Consider the following 15767-nt stretch of genomic DNA (forward strand, 5'->3'; position numbering starts at 1 on the left):
CACACAGCCCGCTGCCGGGGAGTCGAGCCAATCCATTCACAGCAGTCGCTCCTCGCCCCGCCCACCGGCATTTGCCACGAGGTGTTCGTTTTGAGCACCGAGCAGTGAAATTCTCGGCTAGGGTGGAGTTAGTAGCTATGACAACGTGTCAAGTGATCACGTGACCTTCCGAAGCCGATGAAAGGAGCCGCAAGTAGTCACGTGAGCGACGTAAACGAGTCAGTCAGCAGGAGTCCACAAGCCCCGCCCACCGGCGAGGAAGGTAGACAACGCATAGCTGTGTGACGTGGAACCAAAAACGTGCCAACACCGCTCCCACGGTTTACGCCGGTAGACAAATTGAAACAGCTGTTCATGTAGTGGAGGGGAATCGTAATCACACGTTATTGTAGTGAAATAAGTTAGTGTACTGCAGCGCAGTACTGCGGAGGAGTGACGTTGTTACATACGATTCTGGACAGAGTCGCACACAGTGAAGTCAAGGAGTGGAAGACGTGGAGGTGTAGGCCGATCTGTGACGAATGCTCGAGCGTTTCAATTCTTGTCAGAATTGTCAACGTCAAATGACGAACCTGAAGACGACATCGGTTGTTCAGACTCTTTATGGGCGCTGTGTTTGGTTATGGAGTGTGTTTCCGCTCCGCAAACATCTGGACACGTCGGTCACCGAGCACGGCCTGATACCGCGTTACCAAGGCGACCAGCCACAACAGATAACACATGCGGCGATAACGAGCCAGCTGTTGTTATCTTCGCAGCCAAGAACACGGCCACAGAGGAAGAGCCGAGAGTCACGTGACCGCAAACGCACTCCCAGGCAGAGACACTGATTTTGGAGCGAACATCAAGTCAGACATTCACCTCCGCTCCAGCGCCCCCCACTGACAACCAGATGTCACTGAATGGAGTCAGAGAAATGGTCGCTAAAAGAAGTCAAAATGGCCTGTGTTTTGGAGTGAACACTGGTCAACCAGAGCATAGACAACAAACTTGAGACTAGTAACATGAAAAAATATTTATGTTGTTGGTGGTTAGGATTTAAGCAGAACTAATTATCGTGTTATTAAGTGAATCACTGAAAATAACCAATTAAAAAGATGTCAGAAACAAAGAATGAAACGTATAAAAATAGATTTATTTCAACTATGAAAAATATATTAGAAGCAACATGTTATTCTAAAGTGTCTTCTGTCAAAGCTGGCGAGACGCAGTAAAGTCCGCGTGGAAGTCTGATCCAGGACCAGCTGGGCTCTACCTGCAGAAGAGCATGTCCACCAGCAGCTCCAGGAGGTCGGCCTGCCCGATGACAGGTCTGAATAAGAGTTCCGTGATGAGGCTGGGCGTGATGCTCTGCAGCATGGAGGCCGTGAGGAGGATGCTCGCGAAGCGGTCTTGGTGACCCGGGTGAAGGAGCTGCACCACCTGACAGAGGGCATGCTGGGCCTCCTGCTGGAGACCCTCCACGAACAGAGCGGCCTTCAGCTCTGGAACATCTGGTGAAGCGTGATGAAGAGTGTGATTAAGTGAGCTTCAGAGAGACGGCTCCTTGAGATTATCACGTACCTGGATTGAAGATTGTGGTTCCTTTCAGGTAAGCGTACTCCTTGGGACTCAAGTCCAAGCTCCAGAACTTTTTCAGGCAGGATTTGAGCTTGCTGACGCCCGCCATGGTGGGCTGCTCCCGCTCTGACTCAGGACCGCTGTGCTGCCGCAGCAGGATCTTCTTCAGCATGCTGTCAGCAGGGATGTCCGTCACCTCAAAATCCACATGCTCTTGCGCCAGACCCAAAATGAAGAGGGGCGCCCAACAGCTCTTGAGGAGCGAGAACTGGTCCTCCGGCGGAAGTTGGTGGAAAGCAGGCAAGTTCTTCATGAAGTGGATGGTTTTTACCAAAACCGCTGACGCCGCCTTGCAAATTTCTGAAGTCTTTTTCAGGCAGACTGTCCGTCGCAGCTCGCAGTTGCATCTGTGTGGCCGCAGCTGGCTGTCGTCTATTCGGCTGAGAATGTTGAAGAGGATGGGGTTCAAAATCCTGTCCTCGGCAGGGGCACAGTCACACCTGATATCCATGCTGTGGAGCAACAGAGGATCTGGGAGAGCGTGCGGCTACTGCCGCCTCCACCTGGAGTCTCTCTTTTATAGGGCCGGCCCTGCCCGCCGTGTGGACCTTGACTTGTCAATACACTCTCGGTGAAAAACACCAGTGCAGTGTGCTGTGCCAGGTGACTGCTGGAATAACCCTGGGAAACTGATAAGCTTTTCTCAATGAAAAGAAGCTGGTGAAGTAATGCCTGGGTATCAAGAGGGTAGGGCCTTATCTCGGTGCCGGTGTCATTAACCCAGGCAGTACCAAGCTACCAAGGACTGCAGAGGTAATCAGCCTCCTAACTACGCCCGTGCCTACGGAGGTAGAAGCCGGTCACATCACATATGGGACGTTGACTCAGTGTTTGAGGTTAAAATGTACAAGCCAGATTCAATAACAACTGATTTGGCTCCAAGTCTTTTTACTCCAAATTACGGTCTGTGAAGGCAAACAGTATCTGGGACACATGGAGACGTTACATGGTGATGTTGAGTCCGAGTCACATCCCTGGATAAAATGCTTCATGTTCCTATGAAGAGCTGAGGGAAGGGTCTTTCGAGGTCATGACAGCAACCACCTGACTAGCTTTGCTGACTTATTGCAGTGAAAATAACCCGCCTGCAAGAGTTGAAACGATCAGCCCAGGACTGATGAGCAAAAGTCTGCGACCTGCACCGATGCCTACCCTTGATGTCAAGTAGGGGGCCCCAAAATATCATCCTGTGGGCCTCAGCTTGGATGTGAGCAGCATGTTAGACACTCTAGTCGTGTGCCACATTTTTATTTAGAAACAAATGGAGGACCAGCTGTTTTCTAGTGAGGCTCGGAGCAACAGTGGTGAAACTGCGGCACTGACCTAACTCACAAGTTCATTGTGTTAATGTGACATTTGGGGAGCACTTACTGCACACCACAGCTGTAAAGTTACATTACTAGCAACATTTGAGCATGAGCATTAATGTCTTGATTCGGTCTGAACAGTGCTATGATTGAATCATTCTGTTGACACTCTGGTATTCATAACTGTGTACTATAATCTACTTAATGACATCACCCTCAATATAATATGTTTTTATTACCGCCTCTACTCCCACCCCCCACGTCTTAAATGAATTAATTTTACAGGAAATATTATTGATATTCATATTTTGATTAAGAAATACAAATACTCACCTTTAAAATACATATATTTACTTAAATAATAATAATAATTGTAAATAAAATTAAACAAAACATCAAACAACTAAACTTTTAAAAATCATCTCCCAGACCCTAAACCAAGTGAAATCCTTATTTTTCTCAGTTCTGGAAGAAAAATGGACCTCACCGATCCAATATAAGAAGCACTGTCTTTTGAATTAATATATGACTGATAGAATAGTTTGGATGGGTCCTCACAAAGGAGCCAGGATGTGTTGTGGTCCCGGCAGGCCGCCGATCCACCACTCAATTCAGTGAATGTTGTTTTGCCCCTCTGTGATTGACAGCTTTGCATGGATGAATAAAAGGTGTAGAATTCATGAAAAACCATTAGCTATTGATCTCTGTTACTAATAAATCCAATGTTCTGAATGCTGTTTAATTGGGTTTACCCTAATTTGTTATCGCCCCGTGCCTGGCACAGCGGTCTGAGACAGATAAGCAAATTAGTTTATGACAGCTTCAAATAAACAAACCTTTCCTTAATGGCTGACTCGCTGGACATCTTGCTGCATGAACCCCATAAATCTTTTACCGTCGTCTGGCGTCACAGTTATGTCACAGTATGTAGTTTGTTTTTTACAAAGGAGCAAAGCATTAAAAGTTACAAGCAAGTCAAGGCCACGTCGAGCTGTAACTAAGACGTTAAACCATGACATGTCACCTCTTTCTCGCAGCAGCTCATTTGCCACTCTTGTGAGGCCAGTCTGCACAGGAGCTGCATCACAGTACACACACCTTGTGATATCGTCAAGAATGTGGCCCTTTTTCTGTGCGGTGGCCGATAATGACCCTGAAGCGCCGTAAAGCTGTAAATGTCTTCGATAAGGCTGAAGTTTATAGCAGTTAGGAGCAGGCAGAGACGGGCACGGAGGACAGACGCTTATCTGGCCCAGGACGGTATGAAATATAAAAAGTGTCCTTCATTCTATAAATGGAGAGAAGGGGTCATATTTGGCCGGACACATGTAATAATAATACTCACCGTAATTACTACTGTTACAATCACTACTGGACACCTCAGGCAGAGACGTTCCCAAAATGTACAGTGAGGCTCTGAAACCGACCTCACTGTTTGTTCAGCTTTTAGCTGCCCCAGGTCGTTGACCTCTGAGGGCACGGTTGGTTCAAGAGGCTTGACCATGACCCACTGTTATACAGCTGCGGGTAATTTACCTGACTCCTGTTTCATGAGATCACGACCTTACAGGTGTCGGTTCTCAACGTAGAAAACACATTTTCATGCATTGTTGGTTTGTTGAAACCACAGCAGATTATTGAGGTGGACTTCCTTCCTGAATATGAATTATTATACGTCAATCACTGTAAGGAATGAAGGATAGTCTGACTCCACCTGCCGTCATGTGGAGCAAATTTCTGAAAAAAAACCCACCAATAATGTCAAGAAAAATACTATCAATGAAAATTAAAAAGTGTATTTGACTTTTTGAGGTTCTATTTATATGATTTTCACCAGAACTCCCTTCATCTGATCTCAACTTCATGGTGCTTAATGGGTCTTTATTGTGTTCTGTCTACAATAATCCAATCTCATATATTAACATAGTAGCCCCAAATCAAAATACTGTTTTAAAATTTGTATTGGCCACCTCAGTCAAAGAGCTCTGACAAAGACAACAAAAATGGCTTATGCAATTAATAGAATTCAGAGCAGTTTAAAAGAACCTTGCTGTTGTTCGATGCCGCATTTCATCATGTGACCTGGAAACCACGTGACTTTATGTTATTCCAGACTGAAACATTGATTTGAGGCGTGCAGTTAACCAGCAGAGAACCAGCGTCAAGCATGATGAAGTGATAGTTTGGTTCCTCGAGGGCCTGTCCTGCTCTTCTCAGTAGGACAATGTTGTAAATTACTTTGATCAAACACTTGGAAAACAGACTGAAGAGTTCACACTGGTTTTTGGAGACATGTGCATCAAAAACTTCTCTAGTTTGTAGCTTTGTAGTGTGGGTGACTGAGTGACTATGTGTAATTCAGTCTGAGGATGAAGACTTCAAAACTTATTATATTTGTGATCCAGTTTGGTTCAGAGTCCTGATTCTGGTTAGCCTTGTGTTTTGAATGGTTAGGCTTAGAGGTTGAGGCTGGTGAAGAGGTTATAGCACGAAGTCCCCACAAAGATATGAAGACATGAGTGTGTATGCGTGGCGGTGAAAAGTGGGGAAAAGGTCGATGAATCGTGTCCCTGACTGCACATTAACAGGTGGATTAGCTGGTCAGCGACACGTCAGAACTAATGACTAATGCAAGCAGGTAATAGAGCGAGCGCAGTGATGTCAGGGTCCAGACACCTCAGTGTAGTTTTACTGCACAGCACCATCACAACACGCTGATAAACGCTGAGGTGAAGGCCAGTGGAACAGTTAGCCTCTGGGTTAATGAACTCTGCCTGAATTCAGTTCTTGGTTTTCACCTGCGAACATAGAATAAACACATTTTAACCTCAGATTTAAAGGTTTTTGTTCCATTTGGATTCATCTGTAACCTGGGATTATTTTGAGTGATAAGAGGGTCCCAGGTTTGCAGCCAGCTTCTGTGGCAACTCCTGTCAGAGCAACAAGCTGCAGGAAATGTAAGTAAATAAACGCCTTTTTTTAATGTTGTGTTCCTGTGTTGAATAGAATAAGAACATTTCGAAGCTTTGTGTAACAAACGTCATCTTTACCTCAGGAGAAAAGACCAAATATAAAAGCTAAAATATGTGTCAATAAGTACGTAAATAAAACAACGCTCGCTGAACACGAGAGCAGTCAATTAGAAACTATTGAAATAAAAAAAAGAACTTCAATAAATAATACATAAACGGCAATACAGTTGTTATAGAAAATGTATTAGAAAGACCATAAATAGGAAAGAAGCTGAACATAAACGTGTGACTTTTTTTAAGAAAGATTTTTCAGTTAAATCTAAAAGCGGATATGACGTCGCTGTGTCTTACACCATGACGTAACTTGGCCGTAGTAGTAACAAACATGGCGGACTCCGAAGCTGTGTCTGTGGTGTATTTTGTAATTAGCAACATCCCGGTCATATTCCGCTCTGCGGACCTCAGAAACTACTTCAGTCAGTTCATTGAAAGCGAAGGGTTCCAGTGTTTCCACTACCGCCACCGACCGGAGCGTCTGCGGGAGGCGGAGAGCAAGACAACCGCCACAGATCAGACGGACACCTCCGATGTTGTTGAACCCACCGCGGACGGCAGCTCCACGAAGAAGGAGCCGTCGAAATCGTGCTGTTGTGTCGTGGCGGTTCAGGCCAAGGACGCCGAGAGGTTCTTCAGAATGTATTCAGGGAATCACTGGATCGATAAGAAGGGAAACTGGCTGTCCAGACGGTGTGTTATCAGACGAGTGCGAGTTTCCCAGACCCAAGGTGAGAAGACACAAACACGAGTGGACTACAAACCTCTGAGCAATGCATGATATGATCTCAAAATGTGACTGACATATAAAGTGGTGGTTGGGTAGTTACCAACCTCAAGATGCCCTGCGACCAAACCAGTGGGAAGCAGAATCTCCTCCATGTTGGGATGAATCTGGCTGTTGATGAGATCCTTGAGACCTCATCACTATGCCCTGCAAATGTTCCAGACTACTGCAGCATATCCACATACTAACACTGTGGTGCTCGATGTCCTGACTCGAACACACCATGTCAATGTGTTGATAAAGTACAGACTTTCCGGACTTTCCTTTTACAAAGTTAGACAATTCTCCACAGAAATCTGCAACTTTTCATTGACATTGATTGAGGTCTGTGTGTCATTTCAGATGAGGAGTCGTTCCCCTACAAGACCAAGTTTGAGCAGCGGCACCGCGTGTCAGCAACTGAGCGCTTCACACAAGCTGACCTCAAAAGCCTGTCTGAGCTCAACCCCCCATCCCTGATGCAGAATGGAAACGTGGGCACTCCCATCAAAGTCTTCCTCCGCCTGATCCAGTCCTGCCGTCTACCTCCTCGGCTTATCCGGAAGCTGGGCCTTACTTTTCCCAAGACGAGTTCCAACCGTCGCTATGGCAACGTGCATTTTCAGTATCGGGACACTCATACGCTGCCGGCGACCGAGGACACGGTTCTAACTGCTGCTGGCCATGAGATATCAGGGCCTGGGGTTCTGAGGACTAAGTCGAGCGGGAAGAAGCTCGCAGATGAAACTGAGACCAGTGAGCCAGAGAGACAAGAGGAGGAGGAGGAGATGGAAGAGGAGGAAAACCAGGATGTCCAGTCAAATGAAGATGATGTAGGTTAAACGCTTTGCAACTTGTTTATGAAACTTCACCTTCTCTACCTCCTCATTAAGTCGGTCATTTCAGTGGTTTTAACAATGGAACACCTCAGTCATCATCACTGTTGCTGACCTGTGGCTCTGGATTGATCGCAGGACGACGACCGCTGTGAGGAGTGGGAGCGGCATGAAGCTTTGCATGAAGATGTGACGAGCCAGGAGCGAAGTAAAGAGCGGCTGTTTGAAGAGGAGATCGAGCTGAAGTGGGAGAAAGGCGGCTCAGGCCTGGTGTTCTATACTGACGCGCAGTACTGGCAGGAAGAGGAAGGAGGTGACGCTCTTGATATAAACCCGTGACTCTACATGAACTTGGTCTGTATGTTTAACGTATCCATGTGATAACTGAGGTTTCTCTTGCAGATTTTGATGAACAGACAGCAGACGACTGGGATGTGGACATGAGCGTTTATTATGATAAAGGTGAGGAGCAGATGAAACTCTTTCAGCCAAACACGGGTGTTGTGTGATGCTGTGCCTCTCTACCCAGATGGAGGCGATATGGACGCTCGCGACTACATGAGAATGCGGTATGAGAAGAGGCTGAGGGAGGGACTTGAGGATGGATCAGGACACAATCAGGCTATTGGCAGCTTTGAGAAATTCACTAAGGTGAGCGGCCGGACGTTGGGGCTGTGCTAGTCTTGCATTCTATTGACTGTAATGGAAACGGTCTGGTGGCAGGGGTTTGGCCGTCGCTTGATGGAAAGGCAAGGCTGGAAGGACGGCGAAGGGCTGGGACACAGCCAGGTGGGGATTTCCGAAGCGCTGGAAAACGAGGGCCAACATCCACATTGTAAACGGGGTTTTGGGTAAGTCCAAGTGAAGGCCACCAAAGCCAAGAGCTTCCTCTGATTCCGTGTTATTCTGGTGTGTAGGTATCATGGAGAAAAGCTGCTGCGACACAACCATAAAAAACCCAGGACAGAGTTTCACATCACCTCTGTGTACGATCAACCCAAAGACATCGATGAAGGCGACACGTTGCAAAGACGCCAACCGAACACCAGCATGAAGTACAGAGGATGGCAGCAAGGTGGCAGCATTGGACTTCAAAGATGACCTCGATTTTGAATTGAAACGTATTTATAATGCAGTATTAAATTTTTACTACTTTTTCATATGATTTCTTTCTCTGAGTGGTGAATTTCAAATGTGCCTTTAATATTTATAGGTTTTGCACGACCTATTTGCGACACGATGCATATCTGCAAGCGCTAAAATACGACGCAGAACTCACACATAAGCACGATTTAGCGTCAACGATTGACTCATGTCAGCAGTGACCTGAGGATGTACACGCCAGCATGGGGAGGAAACTGAGAGGACTAGGTCGGCAACAAACCCAGAACTGTGTCGAGCTGGATACCATCTTCCTGCTGGGATGCACCGTTATGATGTCATTTTCTCACATTTAAGCCTCTTGTTAAAGATATTTTTGGTTCACATTGTATTGTATTGTCTCAATTTTGAATATGCATCGTAACAGAAAGCAAACGTAAAATGTACGACATGAAAATAGGATGGACTTAAAACCTGTAGCACAACTCGGAGCGTGCAGAGGACGAAAAACGTTTTTAATGCCATTTAACCGCAACACAAAATTAAACAAATACACGCGTTTTAGCCGAAATTCACCACTTGCTGTTTTCTGGGCGAAGACGATATCAAAAAAAAAAAAAAAATGCTGGCTTTTATTGTGACGAGTCGGTGACGTCAACCGGATGTATTCGGAATAGCTTAGCCAGGTAGCTTCTGCGCGTACACATGGACCAAGCGATAGGTTGTGTCAAGTTTTAGCCAATAATACATACGTGCTCTTCGTATTTATGTTTAAATGACCTTTGCGTTTATTTTCAAAAAAAGTTGACGCGTTCTTCTACCGCGTTGCACAACTGCAGTGTTGTCAGAGTCTTCATCGCTTGACAGAAGGATGATGACTTGAACTTGTCTTGGACGCAACCAATCTCTACAGAAGATACTTGTCATTTCACCATGTGCAGTCGGTCGGGGGAAGTTCCCTCTCTGCGTTTCGGCCAGGTGGTCATCGGACCCCCGGGCTCAGGTAAGACCACCTACTGCCAGGCCATGCAGGAGGTCCTGACTCACCTGGGACGCAAGGTTGTCGTGGTCAACATGGACCCTGCCAACGAAGGTCTGCCGTATAAATGTGAGGTGGACGTCTCGGAGCTGGTGACTTTGGCTGATGTGATGGACGGGCTGAAGCTCGGACCTAATGGTGGTCTCCTCTACTGCATGGAGTATGTGGAGGCCAACATGGACTGGTTGGAGAACAAACTGAAACAGTTCAGTGGATGCTACTTCCTGTTCGATTGCCCTGGACAAGTGGAGCTGTACACCCATCAGAGTTCAGTGAAAAATATATTTTCCCAGTTGTCCAAGTGGAACTTCAGGGTAGCTGTCAGACCTCCCGATCCCAAAGGTCTTTTGAAGTCGAGTAATAACGCTTTCTTTTCTTCAGCTTTGTTCAGTTCACCTGGTGGACTCTCACTACTGCACGGACCCGGCCAAGTTCATCTCTGTGCTGTGCACCTCGTTGTCCACCATGCTGCATGTGGAGCTTCCTCATGTCAACGTCCTGTCCAAGATGGACCTGATGGAGCAGTATGGCAAACTGGGTGAGTGACAGGCTTAGAAAACTGTCATGCCCTGAAGTGTTCTGATTTCTCTCTAATCTGTCGGCCAGCCTTCAACCTGGACTTCTACACGGAGGTCATGGACTTGACCTACCTTCTCGAACACCTGGCTGCTGATCCTTTCTTTAAAAAATTCCACCACCTAAATGCAAAGCTGGCTGAAGTCATCCAGGATTACAGTCTTGTCTCCTTCGTGTCTCTGAATGTGCAGGTATCTCTCTTTTGTTTGAATTAAAACAATCAGTTTACTCTGAAACCTTTGAAATGATCTGTCAAATGTTGAAAAGAGAAAAAAGTCATGAAAGAAAGGAAGTAAACTGCATATAAAGGGACCAATAGGGTTGACTGTACAGGCCTTCTGTTACAGTGTGTAATTACTGTGAAAACATTGAGAACACTTTATTTCAGTTTAGTTCCGTATCTGTTGATAAGTTTCTCCACGCTCAGAGGAACATTATATTCTCTGAAGTAATGGAGCAACACTGACAAAGCTCTCTCCTTGAATCTCTGCAGAAGACTGAACTGGTTGTCCTCCCTTTGTCCTTCACAGTGACCATGAGAACCTTCTCTCCTCGATTCGATTCGATTCTCCTGAAACATAAAAAGTTTCTTACTCGTTGACAATTACTGAACTGTAGATTAGATTAGATTAGGTAGATACATACACTATAAATATTTTGACTTTGTGATGGTAGAATATTTTATTTTATATTTTTTTGTGGCTAAAATGCATGGTCACAATATTTTGATTGCATTTCATTCATAGAAATAGTAAAGTAGAAACAAACATACATAATATACATTAAATATGTCTAAAATGATGAATTATGTACATATGCAGTCCTCCCTTGGTTATTGTGGAGGTTGTGCAACCTGAAGTTGGCGGGAGGCAGAGAAAGGCGCTTCATTGTTGCTGCATTCAGGAGCCAATCGGTGCCCTGGACCCTGAGCGTGGCACTCGTGCGTTTAAACCTGTGAATTATGTTCGTTGGCGGGTCTCAACTGACAGTTTTTCACTTGTCTTTTGGGGATTTTTTACTTTTCTATTCAAGATGAAAGTGTTTTATGCTCAAAGAGCGAAGGCTCTTTGCTCCAAGTTCTCCAAGTTCAGTCAGTAAACATGAGTGATCATGCAGTCATTTCGCTCAAAGATGAGGAAGTGAGGAGGAAGAAGAGAGACATGCAGGGATGTGATGAAGCTCACTGAGGTGTTTAGCTTTTGTGGTGTAGCTGCAGTTTTCACCAACACAGGGAGCCTGTTTCGGCACTTTGGTTTTTTCAACGGTGGTTTCCGGCTGTGAGGCGTGTGGCAGGAGGTGTGCGAGGAAGCCGTGACTCATTTCTCTCATCACCAATTCCTTTGCTTAAATGGCTGAATTCTGAAACCCTCCTCATGTGCTTCATGCTTTCGTGGGCTAAATCACTTTTAGCTGTTGAAATGCAACTCTGGATCATTTTGGGGCAGATGGATGACTCTGTTCAAAGGCACCAGGCTGCCGGCGAGTTCCTTGTCAGTACTTCTTTATGGAGACTGATCGGATCCAGAGACCGGCGTCTGGATCGCGAGGCTCTGACTTCAGGTGGATGAGTGATTTAAACAAATGGCTGAATGTCAGCTTGTTTCTTCAAGGTGAGAAGAGGAGGTGTTGATCAGAACGCAAAGCCACTTTCTCTCATCCTTGTCATTATCAGAACTTCTATTGTTATCAAGTGCGTTTCGAACGAAACCTTGGTCAGTGTCTCAGTTTTTCCAAGAAGAAACAGTTCATATCTCTTTATTTTGTGTTTCACTAAGAGCGTAAGGGAGGCAGCCCATGTGACCTGTGATGTCATCCAACAATGTCGGCTGTGGATTTGTTTTTGCTAGCTTAGCGAAAAGTAATAAAAAAGTTTTTCCAGCAGGGAAACTTGGACTGACACAAAAGACAAAATGCCTCTTTAGCTTTACTTTTCCTTTCATATGTGATGCAGCGACGTTTGAGAAACGGCTGCTTCTGTTTGGGTCTACAGGACAAGGACAGCATGATTCAAGTGTTGCGAGCTGTGGACAAAGCCAATGGATACTGCTTTGGAGATCTGGAGGAAAGGAATCTTCAGGCCATGATGTCAGCGGCTGTGGGAGCAGACTTCCAGTTCAACACGTATCCTTTCCCCATTGCTTCCGCTGACTCACGGTGACTCATTTTAAAGTGGAGCTGCAGTGAGTTCAGACTCCTTAAGAGGCTCTGTCACTGAGCACCTGGAGGTTTATGTGTGTGTTTGTTAGATGACTTCAGCAGGTGTGGAGTCATCCTGGTGTGCAGTGGTCAGCAGCCCGGGGAAGTGCTCCGTGGCGTGAAATGCTCGCTTTCTTTCTATTTTTGCATTTTTCAGATCGAAAACTAAACCTGAGCTTTTCTGCTTCATTATACAGCTGTGATGAAGCTACGGTTCAGAATTTGGAATTTCAGTGGTCAAAGCTCAAGTGTGAAAACTTGTCTTTTTTCTGTCCAGAAGCCTCACTGATGTTCCCATTTTTTTATTCATTGGCTTGAAAACAGCCTGTAAAAACAGTCACAGAAACGCTGCTCTCCAGAGGTGGGAGGCTGTCACTGTTCAAGAAGGCCAGCTTGCACTGTGGGATCCACGGTGCATTTCCAGCTGCTGCAGGCCACAATAAAGGGCATGGCGGGCAGGGTTCAGTACAGTTGGTGATGCAGACCTGATGTATGTGTTAATGTTCCCACTACAAAACCCAAGCCACAGTCAGTCTACCTCTTTCACGGCTGATGTAGAGCTGGTGCCAAACTCCAGGCCCAGGGGCCACGTCTGGCCCGCCAAGTCAGTTCACCACAGAAGCGTAAAATTGGCTCAACTGAATTTCATTCTAGTTTAAAGGGCGCATGGGCATGTGGATGTCACCACCCACAGAGATAAATGGAAGCTCTTTGTCTTGTTCAATTGGTTGTAGTTGTGAAGCATTTTAAAGGTCTACAGTGATCCAGAACACTGACCGAGGTCTTTTGCTGTCACCATGTTTGTGAGGCGTCATGAAAGAACGTCATGATATGATATTTACTGCCACACTTCACTCTTGAGCTGCGAGAAACAACCTTCCGACTCCCCACTTCCGGAGTCTTACCTCCGTTCTTTTGCATAATCCCGGCTCTTTCCTTTAACATTTCACCCTCCAGCACTCTGGGAGTTCAGGAGCGTTACGTCGACACCAGTGGAAAGACCGTGGAGGAGGAAATGATGGACCTGTGAACTGAAAAGCCCAAATAACGCTGGAAAATAATGATCATCGTTTTGAGCCGAGACTTGGCAAAATCCATCTCACTTGGCCTGAACAGTGGGTGAAGTCTGAGGAAATATATTTGGGTTAAAAATCACCAGGAATCCAGCGGAACAAAGGCCTCTGCTGAGGCAAAGTGATGTCACTACTTTTTATTAAAATATTACAAATACAAACGTTCTGTTCTGGTTTTTCATTGGAATTTAATGACTTTTCCTCACACTTAATTAAGTGCCTGTCAGCAGAGGTAGAGGAGGGAATGTCTGTGTGAGTAAATAGGCTGTTGTTGTGACCAAAGTAGAACACTTTTCCTGGTATTTCCGCCTCAACAACTAATGTTCATCACTTAATGGTCACAAGATCAATGACATTCCTGCATCAAAAACTGTTGGCAGTCTATTTTCAAAAGAGCTACTCTGCAACAAGTACATGGAAAAGATGATAAATATGAGGTTGTTACCTGCACCAAAATCTAAATTTGCATTAATTAAGAAAACAGAGCTAAAACATTTGAAAACGTAAGCTGTTTTCTATTATTAAAAAGAGGTATAAAATACAGTTGCATATATAGCCAGCCAAATCTGACCAGAAATCGACGTATTTCAACATAGAATCATGTATGTTTTTGATGATTGTCGTTGAGGTTCTTATAAAAACCAAGACGTTGAATCCATCAGTCTTTTGCCATCCGGGATTCTACCTTGGGGTACAGGCATGTGACTTGAAAATGTAGGCACAACTTTATATGTCACAAAGTCCAGCTCTCTGCCGCTCGCCCAGTGTAGCTGGGAACTTCACCGCATCCATGAACCTCGTCGTTCGTCCTCTTCTCCATTCCCACATGGCCCAGCACGTCATGACTGAACCATCGGCTCTCCCCAACTTTCCCACCGAACTCTCACTCTATCCTCCACAAACACAACCGCCCACGTGACTCCTCCCCAACCTTATCCGACCGCTTTTAGTGGCAACATCTGAAAGAGTTCGACGTCGATGATGGACGACCTCTATTTTTGACTTCCTCTCTTTGGCCTGCAGGTGGCAGTAGACATGCTCTAAATCCCAGCTTCACGTCCACCGCGATCCAGCCCGTGTTTTGCCGGCTGCCGGAGCAGAAGAATGAAGTCAGGCGGGGAGAGGAAGCCACATTAAATCTGTCTCTCTGCACAACTGTGTCTGCGCTGGGATGGAAGCGCCTCTTCTGCTGCTCAGCTACACTCTCAACCTGCACATCACTCTCCCCCAAATTCTGTCCCTGTTTTGTAGTATCACGAGAGCAGCTTTTGACAGCTGCTGTGTGTAATAAAGGCTTTTCATAAGCTTGTGTGTGCGTGTAGTCACGCAACAGGGTCATATAATTGAGTGGATGGAGGGAAGTGAGTGAGTGAGTGTGTGTGTGTGTGTGTGTGTGTGTGTGTGCCGTGGTGCGGAGGAGAATTTACAAGAGCAGCTTGTGCAAAGCTCAGTGCCTGCTTTAGGGGGTGTGTCAAGCAGAATGTTAAATTGTGTTCCGATGTTTGTACATGTGATCAAGTCTGCCGTCTCACTGGCACTTCCTGCCTCCTCAGCCCCCTAGAGGTAGATCACTGTGTGTGTGTGTGCGTGTATCGAGGTTATATGGAATTGTTTGGTGTGAAGGGGGGAGAGACCAGAAACGGTTGCCCCACTTAGTCAACACACGCAGTTTTGATGTCTATGGTAGAAGACACACACACACTTCCCATGACCATCTCCAGTTCGATTCCGTGAACACACCCATTGCGCTGCCAAAATATCTGCTTCATTTGAGCGAGGGGAGGGGACAAACGCTCCATTTTTCTCAATTGTTGAGAGACTTTGAAAGTGTCCATGCATCATCCGTCTGCTAGATAAGGTCTGCTGTGTGTGTGTGTTCCAGGCCGAGAGAGAAGCCTGCGCCCATCCCCCCACAGCGAGCACAGAGTGTTTCTGCTGGAGTGAGAGACAGACAGAGGAGAGGAGAGGGGGAGGAAGAGGAGCGCAGGCAGGGGAGGGAAAGAGAGGGAATGTGCATTGCTAGTCCCTTTTGCTGCAAGGCTTCCTCCTTCTGCTGTGGAAAAACCGGTGTGTTGCTTCAATACGTTTCATAAAGTGTTACAAAATATATTCACCAGTCAGTCTACACCAGCAAAGACATTATACTTTTGAAAACGCCCTTTTTTGAAATCCAATACAAGTATAATTTGGCAGTAGATTTTTTTTTACTGTGGAATTACGCCGTGTT

At 45.9% G+C, this 15767-nt stretch overlaps 3 protein-coding genes across 3 annotated transcripts; 2 read left to right on the forward strand and 1 right to left on the reverse strand.

Moving 5' to 3' along the window:
- Positions 1-1179: 1179 nt before the first annotated feature.
- nr0b2a (nuclear receptor subfamily 0, group B, member 2a) lies at positions 1180-2090 on the reverse strand. The gene is made up of 2 exons (XM_053888189.1): positions 1564-2090; positions 1180-1493 (listed from the first exon to the last, which is right to left on the reverse strand). The coding sequence occupies exons 1-2, from the start codon at positions 2069-2071 to the stop codon at positions 1252-1254; spliced, it is 750 nt and encodes a 249-aa protein (XP_053744164.1). The 5' UTR covers positions 2072-2090; the 3' UTR covers positions 1180-1251.
- A 4181-nt stretch (positions 2091-6271) lies between these two features.
- Positions 6272-8701, forward strand: gpatch3 (G patch domain containing 3). Its single transcript, XM_053888156.1, has 7 exons — positions 6272-6684; positions 7083-7552; positions 7694-7868; positions 7958-8017; positions 8085-8206; positions 8279-8406; positions 8473-8701. Exons 1-7 carry the CDS (start codon positions 6285-6287, stop codon positions 8654-8656), a joined length of 1539 nt encoding a protein of 512 aa, XP_053744131.1. The 5' UTR covers positions 6272-6284; the 3' UTR covers positions 8657-8701.
- Positions 8702-9314: 613 nt separating this feature from the next.
- gpn2 (GPN-loop GTPase 2) lies at positions 9315-13686 on the forward strand. The gene is made up of 5 exons (XM_053888178.1): positions 9315-10009; positions 10077-10233; positions 10302-10462; positions 12262-12392; positions 13425-13686. The coding sequence occupies exons 1-5, from the start codon at positions 9590-9592 to the stop codon at positions 13495-13497; spliced, it is 942 nt and encodes a 313-aa protein (XP_053744153.1). The 5' UTR covers positions 9315-9589; the 3' UTR covers positions 13498-13686.
- The last annotated feature ends 2081 nt before the right edge of the window (positions 13687-15767 follow it).

The sequence above is a fragment of the Synchiropus splendidus genome, chromosome 15 (assembly GCF_027744825.2).
Source record: "Synchiropus splendidus isolate RoL2022-P1 chromosome 15, RoL_Sspl_1.0, whole genome shotgun sequence".
Lineage (NCBI taxonomy): Eukaryota > Metazoa > Chordata > Actinopteri > Syngnathiformes > Callionymidae > Synchiropus > Synchiropus splendidus.

Excerpts from the sequence above, each read along its gene's own strand:
- nr0b2a (XM_053888189.1), bottom strand. The coding sequence starts at position 2,071 with ATGGATATCAGGTGTGACTGTGCCCCTGCCGAGGACAGGATTTTGAAC. Across the intron at positions 1,494-1,563 it reads AACCACAATCTTCAATCCAG|ATGTTCCAGAGCTGAAGGCC; the intron begins GTACGTGATAAT and ends ACGCTTCACCAG.
- gpatch3 (XM_053888156.1), top strand. The coding sequence starts at position 6,285 with ATGGCGGACTCCGAAGCTGTGTCTGTGGTGTATTTTGTAATTAGCAAC. Across the intron at positions 6,685-7,082 it reads GCGAGTTTCCCAGACCCAAG|ATGAGGAGTCGTTCCCCTAC; the intron begins GTGAGAAGACAC and ends GTGTCATTTCAG. Across the intron at positions 8,407-8,472 it reads CATTGTAAACGGGGTTTTGG|GTATCATGGAGAAAAGCTGC; the intron begins GTAAGTCCAAGT and ends TCTGGTGTGTAG.
- gpn2 (XM_053888178.1), top strand. The coding sequence starts at position 9,590 with ATGTGCAGTCGGTCGGGGGAAGTTCCCTCTCTGCGTTTCGGCCAGGTG. Across the intron at positions 10,010-10,076 it reads TGTCCAAGTGGAACTTCAGG|CTTTGTTCAGTTCACCTGGT; the intron begins GTAGCTGTCAGA and ends TCTTTTCTTCAG. Across the intron at positions 10,234-10,301 it reads GGAGCAGTATGGCAAACTGG|CCTTCAACCTGGACTTCTAC; the intron begins GTGAGTGACAGG and ends TCTGTCGGCCAG.